This window comes from Phoxinus phoxinus, assembly GCF_949152265.1.
Source record: "Phoxinus phoxinus genome assembly, chromosome: 22".
NCBI classification, from domain to species: Eukaryota; Metazoa; Chordata; class Actinopteri; order Cypriniformes; family Leuciscidae; genus Phoxinus; species Phoxinus phoxinus.
In genome coordinates this window covers 3,405,719-3,428,454 of record NC_136897.1, presented here as the reverse complement: position 1 = coordinate 3,428,454, position 22,736 = coordinate 3,405,719, and the positions used below count along the sequence as shown (strand labels likewise).

The 22,736-nt window shown below is 38.7% G+C and overlaps 2 protein-coding genes across 51 annotated transcripts in view; both read left to right on the top strand.

The window, feature by feature from the left end:
• The first annotated feature begins 202 nt into the window (after window positions 1–202).
• On the top strand, window positions 203–2,876 carry LOC306991093 (uncharacterized protein). The gene is made up of 7 exons (XM_079598611.1): window positions 203–275; window positions 538–637; window positions 728–808; window positions 931–990; window positions 1,577–1,631; window positions 1,721–1,827; window positions 1,925–2,876. The coding sequence occupies exons 1-7, from the start codon at window positions 246–248 to the stop codon at window positions 1,960–1,962; spliced, it is 471 nt and encodes a 156-aa protein (XP_079454737.1). The 5' UTR covers window positions 203–245; the 3' UTR covers window positions 1,963–2,876.
• Window positions 2,877–9,478: 6,602 nt separating this feature from the next.
• Window positions 9,479–22,736, top strand: part of znf740a (zinc finger protein 740a) — a 34,297-nt gene continuing 21,039 nt past the window's right edge. For 22 of the 50 annotated variants that reach the window (XM_079597638.1, XM_079597684.1, XM_079597680.1 and 19 more), the window contains exons 1-7: window positions 9,522–9,657; window positions 14,312–14,466; window positions 15,736–15,924; window positions 17,194–17,340; window positions 19,677–19,800; window positions 19,933–20,016; window positions 21,527–21,610. In XM_079597638.1, the coding sequence (XP_079453764.1) occupies window positions 14,422–14,466; window positions 15,736–15,924; window positions 17,194–17,340; window positions 19,677–19,800; window positions 19,933–20,016; window positions 21,527–21,610 (673 nt within the window). In that variant the 5' untranslated portion in view covers window positions 9,522–9,657; window positions 14,312–14,421. Of the gene's footprint in view, window positions 9,658–14,311; window positions 14,467–15,735; window positions 15,925–17,193; window positions 17,341–19,676; window positions 19,801–19,932; window positions 20,017–21,526; window positions 21,611–22,736 lie in introns of all 50 variants that reach the window. The other 28 variants (XM_079597667.1, XM_079597672.1, XM_079597683.1 and 25 more) reach the window with 4 other exon arrangements.

Below are 22,736 nucleotides of genomic sequence, written 5' to 3'. Positions count from 1 at the left end.
TACATAAAAGATATGAGATGACATGCCTGCTCAGATACCTACCTTTCAGTTATACACAACTAGGCCTAATCTCTGACATAGATTATTTTCATACGAAAGACTCATAATAAAGTGGATTACAGGATCTCCAAGAGGCCACTCCTTCACTGAGTCACTGTTTCTGGCTGGATAAAAGCAGCGAGTCGAGTATAAGGGATTCACAGAAGACACTGGTAAGAAACACTTGCTTCAGCATACAACCTACAATGAAGCAAGCAGACAGCAAACACATTTTGGTAAGTGTTAGATCTGTTTCATGTGAGAACTAAACATTTGAACTACTGTGGAAAAGTTTAAACAATATGATAAAGTAAACATTACCAAGCATGTAAAATATAATATTTTCACTGAATGACTGAAAGGGATTTTGTTCGTTTTCTACATTCTGCAAAAATAGTTTTTGGTTTCCATTTTCTTGTCTTGAACTGTTTCTAATCCCTGATTTAGACATATGTGATTTGAGAGTTATATATTGAAACAGTATTCTCATAACTCTAGGCAATATTTGTGGGGGTGCTCATTACTCTGTGTGTCGAAACATGCCCAGAGAACCATTTCCAACTTCCAGATTTGCAGTGCTGTCTTAACTGCCAAGAAGGTGAGCTCAACTGACTAAATAATAAAACATCTGAATATATTGCGGTGACCACTGTTAATCACTAAATAATCATTCAACGCAAATCTACAGGTTGGTATGTTGCCAAGAACTGCTCCAATGGACCCGGAGTCCACTTTGGTGTGGTTTGTAATAAATGCCGCAGCTGTGAAGGTACAAACTGTTTTACGCCTGTTTACATGACAGAGTTTATAGACTAGATGCCTTTGCAGACCAGACTGAGCTGTTCATTTCAGAGTTGCTCTGAGAACACAATCCTTTTTCTCAACCTACAGAAATTGGACAGAAAACTGTTTCCAACTGCACGCAGTTCGCAGACACACAGTGTGCCAAGGGTGAGAATAATACTTAATTTCTAAAAAAAAGTTTATATATTATTGCAGAATCATCAATTTACGTTTTTGTAACATCTCGTGAAATATTTCTTTAGTACAATTTGGTATGCAAATTTACAAAGCGCATAAAGGGATATGGAGGAGGAAAAATTATGAGATGGGAGGAAAAAAAATATTTGAAATCATTTGTGTTCACTTGTTTCCCAAGAAACTCTGCATTTGGTCGCAAAGGCACTGGAATATTTCCCCCACTTGAATCATAACATCTCCAGCACTAGTTTTATGAAAACCTTTTACAAGACTACAAAAAACTCCTCGGGGGAACAAAAGTATTGATATAATTTGTAGAGTAAACTCATGTGTATGCTGGTTTGTTCTAACTGCTGCCTAAATATTGTATAATTTCAATCAGCCATTATTTTTCATGTACTGTGGTTTGTATCATTTTTCTCAGATTGAAAATTTTATGGTTTTTTCTCCTTTTCATATACTTTCCCTTTTATCTGCTGCTTGCAGTTGCATTTTATTTTTGTCATTTATTTTAGTTTCCCTTTTCTTTCTCTTTTCTTTCTCTTCTTTCCTATAGCAGACCACCCTGTTACACATCCAATACGTTCCCCACAACTGCCACAGATAACCTTGTGAGTTTATCTTCTTTTTTAACATCTTTACTTTGTGAAAACTGAACTTATGGTAACAATGTATAATAAAATATTGAACCAACCCTCAGGTATGGTTGCTCATATGTGGTATTTGCTGTCTTCATGCTGGCTGTGATCGTGGCAACCTCCTTTATCAAAATCAGTAAATCTGATGAATCTGATGAAAGCTCTGCTGGTAAACAAACAATCTGCTCTTCATCTTTTGTCATTCTGTGTACTGACTCAAACACTAATGAAATCTTGACCGGATGTGTGTTGATTGTGTTTTTCAGGAGAACCATTCAATATAAAAGACACAGAGACAGTCTAAAGAAAATCTCCACTCAGGAAAAGGCCGACATCATGTGAATTATCATAAGGATTCAATGAAATTAGAAATAGTGAAATACACACAGTTCTATATAGTTGGTCATAAGGTGCAGGTTAGTACAGATTTTTTTTTATTTGAAAGTCTTAATTTTTTTAAGTCAGTAAACATACCTCTCCTGTGACAGGAGATCATTCTGTGATTTGAGTTTACTTCTATAGAGACACTGAGAGCTGTAGTTAAGATGCTGTGTGTGTACTGTAGGTATGAGCACATCTGTTTATTTAGAAATGTATCTATAGTCAGATATATCTACTTTATTTTATCATGATGCTGTGTATCATTTTTATTTTATGTTTAAAAGGATTTCTCTTTTTGTATCAGATATTTTGACAGAATTTTATTTTTTCAAATAAATACATTAGACTGTTTATTCCTCAGTGGGGAAATCTGCCGCACTTTGTATTAGGCATGTCATGTACTTGCATAAAAAAGAATAATAATAATTGTTTGGTACAATGTACTTATTGTGTTGATGTTGTATTGCAAAACACTTGTGCTGCTATTGAGGTGTGATACGGCGGGTTAGGACAGGTTTGGTTTAATGGAGGGGTCATGATGTGTAAGAAGGTTCAACAGTGACATTATAGATGGAATTACAAATTACATGCAGGTATTTTTAAGTATTTTTAATGTATGTGCACTGTATCAAATGATTTATTGAAATGTTATTACATAGAAGTTAAAGACACTTCTACTCTCTGTTTGCATGAAAATGAATTATTAATTATTAATTAATAATCAATATAGCAATGTAAAAATGTAAAAGGAACTGTACTTGTGGACTTTTGTTTGTTATGAATTTTGAAGCGTATACTGCCAAGACAAATATAAAGTTTATTTTTATTTTTACTATGTGTCCATTTGTCTGTATTTGTGTTGTGTTTGGTAAAAGACTATAGTTAAAGACTGTAGTAAACTGTGCTGTAGTTGTCCTTAAATGCACTTTACAGTTTGACTGTAAACACCAGTAACTCTGTGTGCCACATCATACACTGGTAGGTTTATGTAGGACTCAGATGCGAGTGGTTTATTGCAGTGGTTTTCAGTTCGGGTCCTGGCGACTCACAGCACTGAACATTTTGTATGTCTCTAATATAAGCTTAGTTCAGTTCATGAATCTCTCTTCTTAAGAGTTAATGATTTGAATCAGGTGTGTTAAATAAGGACGACATACAAAATGGTCCTCAAGACCAGAAATGAAAACCACTGGTTTATTGACTCCAAACCATATCCAATAAAATATCTAAACGAGTGAATAATTGTAAATATTTAGTTATTCATTTCATTGAATCAGTCAATTAATTGATTATACAGTTGATTGATTTTTTACAGTCTATTGATAATATAAACTAAATTAACAATTAATATATTAAAACAATTATTCAGCATGGTCAAAAACTGTGTGCTTTCCCACTACCAATACACACCGGTTGTCTACTGATGTTTTTCCTAATATACTGTTTCAGAGCGCCACCCAGTGGACAAATATATAACTGCAAATAAAAATGGCTCCTACAATTAACATCTTAAATATTCTGCCAGGTGTATGTAAACTTGTGAGCAGAACTGTAGTAGATGAGTGTGTGATTTCAGACTCAGACACTGGACTCTGGGTAAAGGAGCTCCTGGCAGAAGCTCAATGGCACAACCTAGTGGTCAGAGGAGAGGAAGGTGTGAGACACGTTATGGACTGAAGACATCCAGATACAGATAATAAACAAACACAAGGGATTTTGACATGATGATCACTCTGAAGGCTTTCAACTAAAGTGGCATAAACAGAGACACGTGAGACCAGAGAAGAACTGGTGGGAGCTCAAGGATGCTGGCTGCGGATTTTGACAATACTTGCCTTTTGACTTGGCAGAGATCTGGCCACCATGGAGGAGCCTGGTCAAATGGAGAAACCACAGTCACCTTTGGGTTGCACACCAGGGGATAAACTGCAAAAGAGAGAGGAGAAACAATGACTTGAGTGCTTGCTTAGTGGTTCATAAATAACATCAGTGCTATGAACTGAACTCGCTGAGAGACGTGGATGTCTCGAGGACTTATAATATATGACCAGTTCTGCAGACAAGCAGATGATAGTTCATTCAATGCTGTTGCTTCAAGGGAGTTATGTGGAAATAGTCCATTTGTTTTACCAGTTTGTGAAATTGTAGAGCACACTTCGGATTGAAGCGCTTACCTTGACAGAGACAATTAAAGCTATTATTTACGGATCGAAAATGGGCAAGGAAAGCTTCAACAATAGGGCTCAACCCAATCACCAGGGCCCAGTTGTTCAAAAAATTGATCCGGATTTGGAAATCCCATGTTTTGCTATCCAGGATCACCTGATCCATCTTACTTGTATGCCAGATTTTTAAAGGAACATTGGATTGGATAATTGTGATCCAAATACCAAATTTCAGGATTACCAAATCCTGTTTACCAGAGCCTTAAATGGAACCAACAGTGTAGCCTACTGGCTCAGCAAAGAACAACAGGTAGGCAAAATACCGGTGGCCACAAATAGCCATTGTTTGTTTTAATTTTAAGAAACAGAAACAGAAACACTGTAATAAACAGAAACATTTTACATTCCTTATTTTGTTATAATGTTAAATAACAAAAAAAATAATTAAGCGTAGCGTCAGTTCTGGTAGGTCTGGTAGGTAGCTAAGAACATTGTATTGGATAACTCCCATGTGTTGTTTTCTGAGTTTGACCTATTGAACTCAGGAAAAAGATACAGGGTCCCTCTGTGCAAATATAATAGGTATAAGCGCTCATTTGTTTCTCTTGCAATTAAGCTCCTAAATGATCAACCCTGTGCATGAGACCATGTACTGTTTTAATGCTATGGACATGATATGTTGCTACTTTGCACAAGCAGTTTTTTTTAAAAAAATGGTGACTTGCAGTTTTGCACAGCTCTCTGAGCAGTCTTATGTTTTATGTATTATTGTCTCTTATCTGTTTGAACTCTGTACTTGTGTTTGTCTTTGTTGTAATTTTCTTTGTAGCAATCTCTTTTTATCCGAACCAAATTTCTCCTTAGGGAGACGAATAAAGATACCTTGACCTTGACCTTGAGGTCACGTTAGTCAAGCTCACATCAGCTGACTCTCAGCTGATCCACTGTGTACATATATAAGCTCTTCAGTATTATCAGCAGCGATTGCGTTTCTCAGGAGCTCATTACCCTCCTCCCTCCCCAGCTCCACCTCTCATCCAGTCAGGATTCCCCTTGAATCAGAATAAATTCTCAAATTATGTTGTACTTTAAAATCTTGAATCCATGATATCTGCAATACATTCATGTTGGAACCATACCGACAATCTTAACTATATGCTAATTGTCAATCGTATTTGACAATAGTGGTCCTGACAGAAGTATATGTTGTGGCAAAACATTATATTAAACCCTCATTACTGCGTAAGACACTCTGAATCAAATTCTCTTTAAAAAGCATTTATTCTTGCAAGAATGGCCCAAGTTGCCGCACAGTTGTTATGCTGTATGATGAGTGAGACAAAGTCAGAAAGAGCTGGGCCGCCTTTATACTTGTCATGAAAATGCTCCGAGACCCGAAGGTGAGATCCATATGCAGCTTTATTTATGGACAATCCAAAGGCATAATCCAAAGTACAGGCAATGGGTCAAAACACAGGTAGGCAGTCCAAACAAACAAACAGGGGTCAGAGGCAAGAGAGTAATCCACAGAACAGAGACAGGACCCATGGAAAATGCTCAGAGATGCAATGTGACACAAACAAAACTTTGCAGTGAGTGAATGGGTGAACCAGGCTTATATGGGGGTATAAGGGGACCAGATAATGAGACGCAGGTGAATGTGATCAGTGATGATGAGTCCGGGCAGTGAGTTATGGGAAATATATTTGTGAGGGAGTGATAATAGTCTGATGGGGAGTGCCCTCTGGTGGTTCTCAGGGGCACTCCAGCTGGTGACCGCTACAATACTAGTCTCAAGTATTGAGAACCCTTTCTTTTCGGTGCACATTGTCAAATAAGGCATGTGCTCTTGCATATGCTTCTGTTCGTCACTAGCTCACACGAGTACCATCAAATTTAGATGTTTCCTGACCTCCAGGACCAAAAGGTCCTCTCCCAGCTGTTTCCAAAGTGTCTCACTTCGACACGTTCACAGATTCAAACCACAAACATGTGACGCACATTACAAGCTTTGTAATATCTACTTTGTAACATCTACTGAGGATCAACGAAAATCAAATTTTTCCATTACACTATCCAATAGTCAAACATTGTTTACAGGACAGAGACCAGCTCTTTCCATCTCTGCCTTTAGGAGATGTATCTCCATCTGCACTTTTTTCTGCTGCAGTTGGGTAAGCAAGATTATTTTTTTTACCCAGTACTTCTGCGCTTTCGTTTGCCCGTTTCAGAAGCAATAGCTGGCACCATTCTGGTTTGTAGCTGAGGAACGTTTGCATTTTCTTTTAGGAACATCTTGGACTGTCTTCATTACATAGGGATCTATCTTCCTCCTCAATCACTGTAGTCAAGTCCAGGACCAACATTTCTTCTGCAGGATAATTTTCCCCGCATTGTTTTCTCCTCCTGTGACATCAAGGACCATATCAGTGAAATCACCTCTCTTATATGGCTTGTTACCTGTTCTTGGCTTCAGTAAGGTCTTTCGTTGCCTTGGCCCTAAGGTTCTTCCATTTCAACATAACTTGTTTTATGGTCCTCTTTTGGCCAGACCCCATGGCATTGACATGATTGGTTATGTCCTCCCAAATGTTGTATTTTCCTTTTTTGGTCACTTCTCCACCCTTTGCAGAGCTGAAACCTCCTACTATCGAGGCACAATTGTCCCGAACACCCTCCAGCAGTGCACAGGTTTCTGCCACAGTGAAATTAGGCCCTTTTGAGTCCATGGTTTTGGCGTAGCCAACACTGATCTTAAAAGCCTTGAGCATGATTGCTTTGGCTTGTGCTCAATTGACCCTTCGCAGGGAGTTTGATTGACAGGTGATCTGACCAATCATACTTCGCCATCCGCCATTTTGTCCGACAAAGCAGTCAGGAGAGTTAGTAGATTAACATGAGAGGATTTGAACTTGAGAAGCGGAGTGTACTGACGTCTTTCCGCGGTTAAAACAACATTCCTCCTGATGTTCATTCATGTTTATTTGATGCTATAAATGAACTAGAAGGAAGAGATGATCGGTTCACGAGCGGCTTTAACTGAGGCGACACAGCGATCTGTCAGACACATTAAAGAGCCACAAAAAAACTGTATTTATTGTTTAAATTTCTTTTAAAAAATTACCAAATTTAAAAGGTGAGACTTTGTTTAATATGTTTAATATCAAAAGTAACCGAAAAGTAAGCTGGTCTGTCCTGTCTATCAGTGTGTTGTCAGTGTCTCTCTGCTCCGCAATGTATTTTTCACTGCGTGAGAACATGGTGTGTGTTTGAGAGCGGCATAGCTTGTCGGACATAGCGACAGTAACTAAGGGGGGCGGGTCTTTGCGAACGGTCAATTGACCCTTCACGCCCGAAAACCGCCACTGGCCAATCGTGGCTTAGCAACCGTAACTAGGCTCAGGAGGTCTGGCAAGCTTTCGTGCGAGGGAAACATACCGAAGCGTTGTGCGTATGGATTGTGCAAATCTGATACCCGGTATCCTAAAAGTTTGGACGGTGGGGTGGAATTTTTTTCCTTCCCGAAACCTAAAAGCCGAGGGGAGAAATGCGGGCGTGGATCAAGCAGTGTGGGACGCCCCATTCACAACTAAATGTCGACCGGATTAACAAAAACACCTATTCCTTGGAAATAATGACGTTTCTTTGTTCATAATGGATTTGAACGTAAAATAAGACGATTAAAGGCAAGATGGGGCTTAGCGAAGGGTCAATTAGGCTTACACCAATCCGCTCATTGCTGGTTAATGGGTGACACAATTTAAACACATCATGTCTTTGCACCCATTTCTGTTATAGCCCACAGAGGCATCCATGGCGGGTATTGTTCATCGTTACCTTAGGAGAAGGTACCGTCAAAGGGTGCACGCTGAGCGTGCCAAACCACTCGAGCAGCACATCAGAAGAACTGAACTGAATGACTGAGTATATTTGTTGTTGTCATTGCCATTAATATACTGTGGAATTATAGAGCTGTGAGCAACAGTGACATTTAATTGACAGCTGATTTTTTTTTTTTTTTTTTTTTTACATGCTTACATGCTTCATATATGCTTAAAATTTGAAGATATCATCAGTAAACCTTGATTTTGTGACCATTCACTTGTGAAAAATCACAACTGAATCACCCTTCTGATGGGGTCAGGATAACCCTGTTTTTTTTTGTGGATCAAATAGATCCTAAACAGAGTTCAAGGTTTTGAAAAACCCAAAGGGCAGATTTGATCCAGATCAGATGTAAGATCGGATTACATCATGCTCTGATCTTAGTTCGAAATCCATCTTTTGCTTTTGAAAAACCCATTTCCAAGATTTGATCCAATCTGTGATTCGAAATTTACTTTTGAAAAACTGGGCCCATTTTTCCATAAAAATGCATGAAAATTAACTCTAAAATACATTTTATTTTTAAGCAAAGCACATTAAGATAACTGCAAATTTAATATACATGAATAAAAACTACCTCTAAAAAAAGTAGCATTTGTTGCATGTCTCTATCTCTAAACTTTACCATGAAATATGATTAAAATTCTTCAGAAATCTTTTTTTTTCATTGTTGTGTGATTTTATATCCATAAAACAAACAACAAATAAAGTTAACCCACCGGTTTTATCCGCTTTGTTTGGTCCATCATTTATACAATTGTACAATGAAAAAAAACCTGATAAACTTGAGGCTTCGGTCTTCTTTAAAATGTAAAATTTGCTTTGTGTGTTGTTGTTTTTTAAATACACCTTGCCTTAATATATAGGCTAGCAATTTTTTTTGTCACAAATATAAATTATGTTAACATATAAACAACAATTTCTTTAAAATAAACACTTTCTTGTGGGGAAAACAAAGGAATTAATTGACATGCTTTTAAACATCTTCTGCTTAGAAATCTTAAATAGGGAAATTGACCAAAGTTGAGATTGACCATTTTGATAGTTGTAGTATTAAGATTCAGTTTTGAAAAAATAAAGTTTAATTTTGAAGAGTTACAACAAGCAAATGTCAGTATGTCACCCATTCGGTTTTTAAACTGACTGACTAGGCTAAATGATGAAATTCAGATCTATGACTAAATTATGAAATAGCCAATGTGTTGCGTTGATATTTTGTAGGCTACCATTAAGAGAGAAAAAAAGGTGGGGTGTTGGGTCAACTTGCCCCAGTGGGCATCTTTCCACATCTAATTAGCCTATGCTAATTATATTATCATGAAAAGCTACATCTTCATTTACACCATTATCCAGGGTGAATATTATAACCTCTTTATACTTTGGCTCCATGTTCCCACGTTTTTCAATACAATAACACATTTAGCTGCTGATGTGTTGTTACTTCGCTCATGAACACTTGTGACGTTGCAGCCAGTGTGCGCGTTCTCGTGGAGCTTTTCCGGTGGCGTTTCCTGTGTTTGTAAACTGACCTGGGCTGGAATAAAAGAACGAAATTGAGCAGTATCAAGGTAAGATTCATAAGCACTACGTGCATCGCTTCAATACAAATGATTACTGTTGTTGTTTTATCTCTCGGGATGATGTGGTCTTGTGCGCTTTTACAGGCCTCGAGAGACAGAGATTGGATTATAGAGAGCCATATGTACACGAAACACATTATCACACATGAACGCGTTTTAAATAAACTCCAGCTCGAACTAAAGCACACACGACTGATAAGAGGCGTGCGGTGACATGTTTAGAGGGGTTCAGGTGGAAAAAGCTCACGAGAATGTAAGGATTAGTCGTGTTAGACGAGGATTGTTTGTTTGCGGGGGAGTTTTTAGTGCGAACATCAGCGCGCTGAGATGCTTTTCACATGCGTGTGTGTGTATGTGTGTGTGTTGTTCTTTCATCTGTTCTCATGCATTAGGCTACAACATGCATGGATGTCTTCGGTGTTTGCTTTTTAAACGCATAATTCAATTGTTATTATGCATGTGGCAGTAGATATAGTCGGTGTATGTTTCTCACAGCACCTCACTTTGTGGCTCTCTCCCATTAGCTGAATACTCAATCATCTTCATACTTCATGACCTGAATTAGACGTGTCAGATTAATGAGCAGGGTTGAGAAATATTGATCTCAATCCTTTTATTTACACATGCTCCCCTTTTGGAGGGGGCTTGACACCTCTAATCATGAAGAGTGTGCTCACAAGGACTCTTTTAATGGGATAGTTCTCCCAAAAATAAAATATTCTCTCATTAATTACTCACCCTCATGTCATTCCAAACCCGTAAGAATTTAGTTCATCTGTCCCTCCGTTGACAGGCTACGCACATTTTCTGAAGAGTCTCGGTCCCTTTATATTATGAACAGATTTAATTTAAGCTTTTATTCACATATAAACACTAGCTAATCAGCGAACGTAAACAGAAGCTCAACTGAACCTGATTGATGCACTGATCAAACGTGCTGCGTAACACGAGAATGAACCTCATTGGTTCTTGCGGAAGCTCAAACGTGCTGCGTAACACGAGAATGAACCTCATTGGTTCTCACGGAAGCTCAAACGTGCTGCGAAACACGAGAATGAACCTCATTGGTTCTCACGGAAGCTCAAACGTGCTGCGTAACACGAGAATGAACCTCATTGGTTCTCATAGAAGCTCAAACGTGCTGCGTAACACGAGAATGAACCTCATTGGTTCTCACAGAAGCTCAAACGTGCTGCGTAACACGAGAATGAACCTCATTGGTTCTCACAGAAGCTCAAACGTGCTGCGTAACACGAGAATGAACCTCATTGGTTCTCACAGAAGCTCAAACGTGCTGCGTAACACGAGAATGAACCTCATTGGTTCTCACGGAAGCTCAAACGTGCTGCGTAACACGAGAATGAACCTCATTGGTTCTCACGGAAGCTCAAACGTGCTGCGTAACACGAGAATGAACCTCATTTGTTCTTGCGGAAGCTCAAACGTGCTACGTAACACGAGAATGAACCTCATTGGTTCTCACAGAAGCTCAAACGTGCTGCGTAACACGAGAATGAACCTCATTGGTTCTTGCGGAAGCTCAAACGTGCTACGTAACACGAGAATGAACCTCATTGGTTCTCACAGAAGCTCAAACGTGCTGCGTAACACGAGAATGAACCTCATTGGTTCTTGCGGAAGCTCAAACGTGCTACGTAACACGAGAATGAACCTCATTGGTTCTCACAGAAGCTCAAACGTGCTGCGTAACACGAGAATGAACCTCATTGGTTCTTGCGGAAGCTCAAACGTGCTGCGTAACACGAGAATGAACCTCATTGGTTCTTGCGGAAGCTCAAACGTGCTGCGTAACACGAGAATGAACCTCATTGGTTCTTGCGGAAGCTCAAACGTGCTGCGTAACACGAGAATGAACCTCATTGGTTCTTGCGGAAGCTCAAACGTGCTACGTAACACGAGAATGAACCTCATTGGTTCTCACAGAAGCTCAAATGTGATGCGTAACACAAGAATGAACCTCATTGGTTCTTGCGGAAGCTCAAACGTGCTGCGTAACACGAGAATGAACCTCATTTGGTTCTTGCGGAAGCTCAAACGTGCTGCGTAACACGAGAATGAACCTCATTGGTTCTTGCGGAAGCTCAAACGTGCTGCGTAACACGAGAATGAACCTCATTGGTCCTTGCGGAAGCTCAAACGTGCTGCGTAACACGAGAATGAACCTCATTGGTTCTTGCGGAAGCTCAAACGTGCTGCGAAACACGAGAATGAACCTCATTGGTTCTTGCGGAAGCTCAAACGTGCTGCGTAACACGAGAATGAACCTCATTGGTTCTTGCGGAAGCTCAAACGTGCTGCGAAACACGAGAATGAACCTCATTGGTTCTTGCGGAAGCTCAAACGTGCTGCGTAACACGAGAATGAACCTCATTGGTTCTTGCGGAAGCTCAAACGTGCTGCGTAACACGAGAATGAACCTCATTGGTTCTCATAGAAGCTCAAACGTGCTGCGAAACACGAGAATGAACCTCATTGGTTCTTGCGGAAGCTCAAACGTGCTGCGTAACACGAGAATGAACCTCATTGGTTCTCATAGAAGCTCAAATCTGCTGCGTAACACGAGAATGAACCTCATTGGTTCTCATAGAAGCTCAAACGTGCTGCGTAACACGAGAATGAACCTCATTGGTTCTTGCGGAAGCTCAAACGTGCTACGTAACACGAGAATGAACCTCATTGATTCTCACAGAAGCTCAAACGTGCTGCGTAACACGAGAATGAACCTCATTGGTTCTTGCGGAAGCTCAAACGTGCTGCGTAACACGAGAATGAACCTCATTGGTTCTTGCGGAAGCTCAAACGTGCTGCGTAACACGAGAATGAACCTCATTGGTTCTTGCGGAAGCTCAAACGTGCTGCGTAACACGAGAATGAACCTCATTGGTTCTCACGGAAGCTCAAACGTGCTGCGTAACACGAGAATGAACCTCATTGGTTCTTGCGGAAGCTCAAACGTGCTGCGTAACACGAGAATGAACCTCATTGGTTCTTGCGGAAGCTCAAACGTGCTGCGTAACACGAGAATGAACCTCATTGGTTCTTGCGGAAGCTCAAACGTGCTGCGAAACACGAGAATGAACCTCATTGGTTCTTGCGGAAGCTCAAACGTGCTGCGTAACACGAGAATGAACCTCATTGGTTCTTGCGGAAGCTCAAACGTGCTGCGAAACACGAGAATGAACCTCATTGGTTCTTGCGGAAGCTCAAACGTGCTGCGTAACACGAGAATGAACCTCATTGGTTCTTGCGGAAGCTCAAACGTGCTGCGTAACACGAGAATGAACCTCATTGGTTCTCATAGAAGCTCAAACGTGCTGCGAAACACGAGAATGAACCTCATTGGTTCTTGCGGAAGCTCAAACGTGCTGCGTAACACGAGAATGAACCTCATTGGTTCTCATAGAAGCTCAAACGTGCTGCGTAACACGAGAATGAACCTCATTGGTTCTTGCGGAAGCTCAAACGTGCTGCATAACACGAGAATGAACCTCATTGGTTCTCATAGAAGCTCAAACGTGCTGCGTAACACAAGAATGAACCTCATTGGTTCTCATAGAAGCTCAAACGTGCTGCGTAACACGAGAATGAACCTCATTGGTTCTCATAGAAGCTCAAACGTGCTGCGTAAGACGAGAATGAACCTCATTGGTCCTTGCGGAGGCTCAAACGTGCTGCGTAACACGAGAATGAACCTCATTGGTTCTTGCGGAAGGTCAAACGTGTTGCGTAACACAAGAATGAACCTCATTGGTTCTTGCGGAAGCTCAAATGTGATGCGTAACACGAGAATGAACCTCATTGGTTCTCACGGAAGCTCAAACGTGTTGCGTAACACAAGAATGAACCTCATTGGTTCTCACGGAAGCTCAAACGTGTTGCGTAACAAGAATGAACCTCATTGGTTCTCACGGAAGCTCAAACGTGCTGCGTAACAAGAATGAACCTCATTGGTTCTCACGGAAGCTCAAACGTGCTGCGTAACACGAGAATGAACCTCATTGGTCCTTGCGGAAGCTCAAACGTGCTGCGTAACACGAGAATGAACCTCATTGGTTCTTGCGGAAGCTCAAACGTGCTGCGTAACACGAGAATGAACCTCATTGGTTCTTGCGGAAACTCAAACGTGCTGTGTAACACTAGAATGAACCTCATTGGTTCTCGCACATCAAGCGAGCATGCTTGAGCTTCTGTTTACCACAACTGTATTTTTGACTAACCAGCGTGTAGTTGATCCTGATAAGTGCTCATTGTCACAGATATAAACACGAGGGCTTTCTTTTTCCATGAGGGGGTTCGGCATCAAGACGGCAGACCGTTTAAGAACACGACACACACATCTCCCAGAAATCCTGTAGAATTCAACCAATCAGAAGATGACTTTCAAACTCAGTGTTTCCAATTTTCTATCCCATATGCGTCAGGCTTTCATCCAGCATGTTTGGGCATTAGACCTAGCATAGCAAACTCCCTTTATCCAAAGCAACCCTGGTGTAAGTGCTGCCTTCAGCGGATGAAAGCCTGTAATTACTGTTACCCACTCTGATCAGTCTTAGAACACTTGCTGTTTTTTCTTTGTGAATGTCTCATGTTTCTACTCTAATTCATCTCTGTCACCACAAAGAAAAGACATTGCTGCCCCATGATAGAGTCCGGTGAGACTTGTGTGACACTTGGTCCGAACTGACGTCTCATCTACACATCTCGCCTGTCTCTCAACCGCTGTCTGCCACCATGTCACACATACCCGGCAGCTCGGTCCGGGACCACATGAAATGGGTTAGTTCTCTTCGCGTTTCATACAGGACGTTAGGGCTGTAAACGATTAATCGCGATTAATCGAATCCAAAATAAAAGTTTTTGTTTACATAATATACGTGTGTATTATTGTGTATAATTATTTTGTATATGTAAATACACACACATGCATGTATATATTTGAGAAATATTTGCATTTAAATTTTATATACTGCATATATATTTTTATATGATTTATATTATACTTAGAACTAGCCTATTTTATATATAAATTACAAATTTTTCTTAAATATGTGCATGTGTGTGTATTTATATATACAAAATAATTATACACCATACACACACACATATATATTATGTAAAAACAAACTTTCATTTTGGATTCGATTAATCACGATTAATCGTTTACAACCCCACAGGACGTGCATGTTTTTTTTGTTAGTTTTTTCCTAAATTGACTTTGCTTTTCACTTTAATTCAAGTTCCAAATCTCTTAGTGGAAAATTTTGCCAAATGAGTTTAAAGCAGTGCGTGAAATAAAGTCTTTTACATTGAAGGTAAAGCGTTGGTTAAACTGCACGCATATTTAAATGTTTTTTTAAATGAGTTATTCATGCCAGGTTTGGAAGCATCCTTAAAATAGGTACATGTCATTAGATATGTGTATAAATGACATGTTGTATAATGATTGGTAGCTTTTTATTGTATTTTAGAAAAGTTTTCTAGGGACCCGAGATGCAAATTAGCTTATGCTAAATACTAGGGCTGTAAGCGATTAATTGCGATTAATCGAATCCAAAATAAAAGTTTGTGTTTACATAATATATGTGTGTGTATTGTGTATAATTATTTTGTATATATAAATACACACACATGCATGTATATATTTGAGAAATATTTGCATTTATATACTGCATATATATTTTTATATGATTTATATTATATATAAATAGAACTATTTTATTTATATAGAACACATTTTTCTTAAATATATACATGTATGTGTGTATTTATATATACAAAATAATTATACACAATATACACACATATATTATGTAAACACAAACACAATTTTGGATTAGATTAATCGCGATTAATCGTTTACAGCCCTACTAAATACTCTCGATGTGCAATACATATTTTCCATTTTTCCAGTGGAATCATGTTTTTTTTGTACTGTCCCTATATAAATAAACTTATATATAAATAAAGTATAGTGCTACATACAGTAAACACTTCTAACAACAGCTGGTCTTATTCTTGGTTCTGTCTTGATGTTGTTGTCCTAAGGCAGGGCTGTTAGGTTGTGAAGCGGTGTTGTCCAGCATGGCTCTGATGCAGGCCAGCTCCATGGCAGCTCCTAAGAAAATGATGTCTCCGCTGGGTCCAGCTTCAGGACACGGATCTGCCCAGAGTGTACAGGACCGTGGGACGCAAGGACACATGCTCTTACCAACGGGCATGACCTGTCCTCCACTGGTTAGGAGACGCCTTCACATTAGTGTACAGCTGCAAATAGGCTATTTTGTGCCATGTGTAAAAGTTTACACACTTCATATTAACTAGCGATAGACTGAAATATGGCTCAGGCTGATTAATCATCTCATAATGAGACATTTTCGGCCGGTTTTTCCTATATCCAGCAAAGTGATTCTCACTAAACTGTATTTTCTGCTAGCTTTTTTCAAGGTAAATTTAGGTGTCTTTCCAAAAATACACCAACTGATATAAGGAGTCCACACCTAGTATGAAATAAATGCATTTTAAATACTTTTTTCCCCACTAAGTAAACTACAAATCCATTAACATATTTACTGACATAACGCTTGAGACTTACTGATATAATTCAACTTAATTTGGATCTTGTTCTTTATTGCATAATGCACATTTCTTAATATTAAGCCTTAAAATGTGTTCCCTATAATATCACTACTATTAATCTTCAGAATATGACAGCTTGTGTTTTAAAGTTAAACATACATTGCAATGTATGATTAACTGAAAACTGGCTGTGTGTCGCTGTTCTCACATAGTTTACTCACTTCATTAATTTATTTTCATTAAATTATTTTAACACGTTAAGGATTTTGAATTTAATCTTGTGCATTAACGTTGGCAGCCCTAATATATATATATGTCCGCATGTAATTTGTGGGGCTCTTTAATTTTTGATTAAAAAGTGTGTAATGTACGTATATCTTTAAATTCATCAAATTTATGTTTTTTGTATGTTTTACTCTTTTGAAAATTGTACATGTCCTGCAATTTGACATTCTAAATTTCTTTTGAAACTAGCATTTTGCTAATAATTATATCAGTATATATATTTAATAATTACACAACTATCTTTAATAACCTCTTAATCTTTGAAAGACTACAGGGAATAGTGCACTTTTGTTTTTGTTTTTTAACCACGGGACCATTTAAAAGTTGTCTAATATTTTTAGATAAAATTTTTTTAAATATATTTTTTAATATATGGTGATCAGTTTCAGTGCCTAAGATATAGGCTCAATACTTCAAATATTGCTTAAAAAAAAAAATCCATGTGCACGTTATGCATCAACTACCCAGTAACAGCCTAAAGCCTGATGACCTCTACATACAACTAATGTGTGATTATTGGCACAAAATAAGCTTTTAAATGCACTCATTCAGGTTGTTAGTAGAATGTTAAAATTTATTTCTGAAATTTTATAGAGTTCAAAGGTTTGTAATATATATATATGTGTGTGTGTGTGTCCGTAGCTCCTTCGGAAGGAGGGTGATTTTACAGCTCCTCGAATGCTGGATGAGAAGGAAATGAGACCCAATGAAGACATGCAGCTGAAGAAAAAGAACAGGAAGTCGGGAACACCCTCAAAAGTGAGAGAGCAGGACGGGCAGGCGGGGAAGGTCAGTGTGTGTGTGGGGGTGGCGTGTAGTGTAGTGTGTCACAGTCCTGTGAATGCATTGCCCGTCGGCCACAAATCACACAAAGTTTACTCGAATGCTCTGCTTTCTGTGAGACATTTGAGTTTTGCAGTGTAGTTTGGTCGCATTGGAGGGTTTCTGAGAGCATTAGAGAACATATTCCTACTGGATTTGACATTGCAAGCATTTGGACGGCCTGACCCTGTATGGTAATGGTGTGTTTGTGTTGTTGTGGGGGAGGAGATGGCTGGTTTGGGTCGGTGGTGGGGGGGTGGGGCGTCTGTAAGGGAGGGGAACGCTGAAGCACAATAACAGTTATTGTGTGTTTTCATGGCAGCAGTATCTACTGTGATTTTAAAGGGCTCTGATGTTTTAGGAATAAAGCAGATCTGCTTCTTGTGAAGTTTGTTACTTAAAGTTTAGGTTATTTTATGTGTGGAGTCTTTTGTTAGTCGAGTTTTTGTTGTTTTTGTGTATTCATTTAAAGGAATGGTTAGTCTAAACATGAAAATTTAGTGTGTGTGGTTCAGGTATTCCCTACACTGTGGAGACAAGATCCCCACAAGGATATTAAAATCAGAAATTTTTGATCTTGTGGGGAATTGTTCTGTCCAAAAATAATTAGGGCTGCACGATTAATCAATTTACATGTAATCGCACTTCAATCGAGATGGCTTATCACGATGTTGAAATTGCAAAGGCTGCGATTATTTGTTATACGCAGCTTGTCAGTGACGTACAGCTCTGTGAACGCTCTCCATCTGAAAGCACTGAGAGTTTGAGTCACTTATAACGGGCATTTGAAAAAGCAACACGCGGCAAACATCTTTCCAAACATGAGAAGCATTTATGAGCCTCAACAAAAGACAACATTTAATAATGTTTTTACTCCAAACTCACTTCATAAGGACAGTTGAGCTCCTCCTTCTGTGAGATGATGTGCTTCTTACACAGAATAAGGCAGTTGTGTATTTATAAGTTATGTTTAATCAAAGCATTTCAATCCTCAGTTTATTCAGCTACAGCGATGGGGATTTCCTGGAATGATGTGTTATAGAGAGCCTGAGTCCCTCCCCTTCCGGTGCACCACCATGGGACCTTATTTCGGAAAAATATTGTATGGTAGTCAATGGCGAGAGACAACAAATATTTTGATCTCGTTTGAATTGTGCCCTGAATTACACATATGATATTTGTCCATTTAAAATATACATTTTAAAGTCAAGAAAGTCGCAGTTTGATGTAAAACTGTTGAGGTATAAGACTGTGAAAATACGTAATTACAAAGACTATAAACCCAAAAGGCACACATGTGACGTCATACCTTTTCTCTCAATGAATGAAGCTAACTTTACTGACGCTAACTTTACTGACGCTAACTTTACTGACGCTAACTTTACTGAAGCTAACTTTACTGAAGCTAACTTTACTGACGCTAACGTCTGTCATGTTTTCTATAGTCTTACGTTATAGTCGTAACGTTATGCCGTGATGCCGGAGTGTGTTGTACGAGACTGCACACACACGAGCAACGGTGACGTATAGTGCGAGACGAGAGATGAAGTTCATTGAGCGATTTTCACATAAAACTAAATGTTACTCTTCTGTTTTATGACAAACTGCGACTTTCTTGACTTTCATAATTATTTTTTAAATTACCAAAAAACATGTGTAATTCAGGGCACAGTTCGGACGGAATAAAAAGATAAGTTATCTCTCGCCATTGACTACCATACATATTTTTTCCGAAATAAGGTCACATGAGCCGGAAGCGGAGGGGCGGGACTTAGGCTCTCTATTGTACTTCTGAGGCAGGGCATGTCTGCGTGAGAGCGCCCTCTGGTGTTCAGATGGAGCAGTGTTTACTACCGGTCAGCCGCACTGCACTGATAAGCTGCGCATAAAATAATCCCAGCCTGTGCCAAATCACGTGCGGTTTTATTGCGATTAATCGTGCAGCCCTAAAAATAATATTGTAATGCTTTCTGGAAATAACTCCCATGCATGCACTTGCAGTATAATTATCTGTTTTGAGATTGTTTTCTTCCTCCTTGGATAATCATATAACTGTCAGTGATATAGATTCATAAGCAATAAATATAATTATGCCTTTGTAGTAGACATACTTTACACATATACTTTAAAAAAAAGAAAGACTAGAGTATGATTAGCGACACTTGGGGACTCGCCCAAAACTTGTATTTTAGTAATGCTGATTTTTTAAAAACATAACGTTAATTTATTGAAAATTAAACAGTAACGACATGGAAAAGAGTGATCAGTACATTAAAAATGTCTTCCATTAATTTTCCTTGTAGGCGGTTGTGGATGAAAATGGAAATTGTCCGCTTTCAAAAGTCCAGAAGAACTTCATCTGTGATCACTGCTACGGGGCCTTCAGGAGTGGATACCACCTGAAGAGACACATCCTCATCCATACTGGTATGAATATCACGGCTTTATGGACTGGAAATGTTTACAGTAACACATACATTCATGGATTATCCACATTTAACCTTTTCACACTTTTAGATTTTGGTGATATGTCAATGTGTTCTGTTGTTTTTCTCACAGGAGAAAAGCCGTTTGCTTGTGCCGTGTGTGACATGAGATTTATTCAGCGTTACCACCTGGAGCGACACAGCCTCACTCACACTGGTACGACTTCTTCTAACACTTCTTCTAACTTCTAACAGTGCCTGTTACCGTCAACATTGGTGATTTGACAGACGTAAATAATGTACTTTTAATCATTTGAATGCGAACAATGTATTATTGGACTTTTGTGGTTTATGCATAAAATACCCAAATGTCCAAACACCAGAATAGAAAATAAATAACAAATAAGTGTTCAAGTGTGACGAAACACAGCTGATGTACAATAACTACTCTGCAAGCGATGTGCAGTTTCATGTTACTGCCACAGATGGTGAAAGTATGGAAGCTTGTTGTACAATAAAAATGTAAAAAACATAATTGCGACTTAGGTCACAAATCAGACCTTTTGAACAGAATTGCAAGATAATTATAAAGTTTGTATTTCTAGAGCTGCACGATTAATCGTTAAAAGATTGCGATCTCGATTCAAACACCCACGCCATCTTATTCCTAAATGACAACGATTCGCCTGTGTCTATTAAACCTTTGACAAGTACGATCACAGTGAACATCCAGATCTGTGTTTGCACTGCCGCTGATCCAGAGAGAACAGTTGTCATGTTTAGGTATGAAACAGATCCACAGTCTTTTCAACCACACAGTATTATTATTTCTGTTACAATAATGCAAAATATTACAAGTGCTGGGATAAAAGCTCATAGTTCAGATATAAACACCATCAAAAAGTAAATCCTCTTTTGCACGTAACTTGGTGCTTCTAATAAAGATTGTATCAACTACATCATTACACCAGTAGGAGGCGACAAGTGACTGTCAATCATTCATTCAAGAGATTTGTTCAAAATTACTGATTCATCTAGTAATGAAACAATTCTTTATGAGTCATTGAATCATTCACTCAAACCAATTATTTTTTTAAATAGACTGCAGCAAATAATATTTTGTCAGATCCTCTAGTAATTTACATGTTATTTTATTTAGTTGTCTGTTCAGAATCGTGATCTTTACTTAAAAAAAAAAAAACGTTGATTCTCAATTTATCCAGAATCGTGCAGCTCTACGTAATTCTAAACTTTTTCCTTACAACTGTAAGAAATAAACCCGTTATTGCGTATAAACTAGCAATTGAAAAAGTAATTGCAACTTTTTATCTCACAATTCTGACTTTATTTCTCAGAATTGTGAGATGTGCATGTATATATATATATATATATATAATCTTGCAATTGTGAAAGTCATAATTGTGAGATTAAAAGAAACAAACTTCCATATGAAAAAGATGGCAAAGTTCTGTAGTGCAGTTTTTAAGCCAAGCCTGTACATTTGATGTGACTTTTTTTTTAAAACACATTTTCATCCAGCAAAGTTCAATGAACACTGTGCGAAACTTGACTTTTGAGCATTATTCTGAAGTAGGCATTAAAGCAAAGATCATGTACTATATCTTAAAGCAGCTAAACCCTTGCGGTGTCTTAAGCTTAATATTTGTTATGAGCAGGGTTTTGATTCTGTGTAGACGATCATTGAATTTGCCACTCTGTGCGTTTAGGGGTGAAGCCATATGCTTGTTCCATGTGTGACATGCGGTTTTTCCAACGTTACCACTTGGAGAGGCACAGCCTCACTCACACTGGTATGTGTCATTACATTGGACATTATTTCAAATTTGCTTTTACACATTTTAAACATGAAATGGAATAGTTTTATCTCTTTTTAACATGAGTTGTAATTAAATACAAAGTCTTGCACACAGATCACATCATGTTGTTTTTGTAAGCTGCTCTCATTAGTCTTTTCAGTGATATAAACCCAGAATGGATTCTCCTGTATTTAAACAGAGTCACAGATCATAGCCGTCTACACAGAACAAAACCATGTTTCTTTTTAAAGGAACACGCTGACTTTTTGGGACTTTAGCTTATTCACCGTATCCCGCAGAGTTAGATAAGTCCATACATACCCTTTTCATCTCCGTGCGTGCCGTAACTCTGTCTGACGCTCCCTCCGCTAGCCTAGCTTAGCACAAAGACTGGAAGTAAATGGCTCCAGCTAGCATACTGCTCCCAATTTGTATAGTCACAGCGTGTACAAATAACAAGGTCACATGAGACACATCTTCTAACCGTATACATACTGGGAACTATATTCTCAGAAGGCGAAGCAGGACTAGTTCTGCGGAGAGTTCGCTCAGTGTTGCGCTAATCACTCCGCCCAAGTAACAGTGCTTCGCCTTCTGAGAATATAGTTCCCAGTATGTATACGGTTAGAAGATGGCTGTGTCATGTGACCTTGTTATTTGTACACGCTGTGACTATACAAATCACAACATGTAAATAGGAAAATGTTGGTGTTATTTTGTCACTTATTGGGAGCAGTATGCTAGCTGGAGCCATTTACCTCCAGTCTTTGTGCTAAGCTAGGCTAGCGGTGGGTGCGTCAGACAGAGTTACGGCACACATGGAGATTAAAAAGGGTATGTATGGACTTATCTAACTCTGGGGGATACGGTGGATAGTCCCAAAAAGTCGGCGTGCTCCTTTAAGATGGAGGTTTTGCTTTCACGCCAAGTACAATGGCACAAAACACAAGTGTAAAATACTTTCAAATAGTTGTTGCACTAAAGCTATTTACAACACATACTACATTTCTTAGTTTTTTTAAGCATTTGAGACATTAGAAAGTTGACCCAGCCTCTAAATAAAAAGTACATTTAAATTTATGCCAGGAATACATTTCAATAAGCTTTTAGAAAAGTTTCA

Bases quoted from the DNA above. Each gene is read 5' to 3' on its own strand.
- LOC306991093 (XM_079598611.1), top strand. From the start codon at position 246: ATGAAGCAAGCAGACAGCAAACACATTTTG. The intron at 638-727 runs GTGAGCTCAACT...GCAAATCTACAG, and splicing joins CTGTCTTAACTGCCAAGAAG to GTTGGTATGTTGCCAAGAAC. The intron at 1,632-1,720 runs GTGAGTTTATCT...ACCAACCCTCAG, and splicing joins CAACTGCCACAGATAACCTT to GTATGGTTGCTCATATGTGG.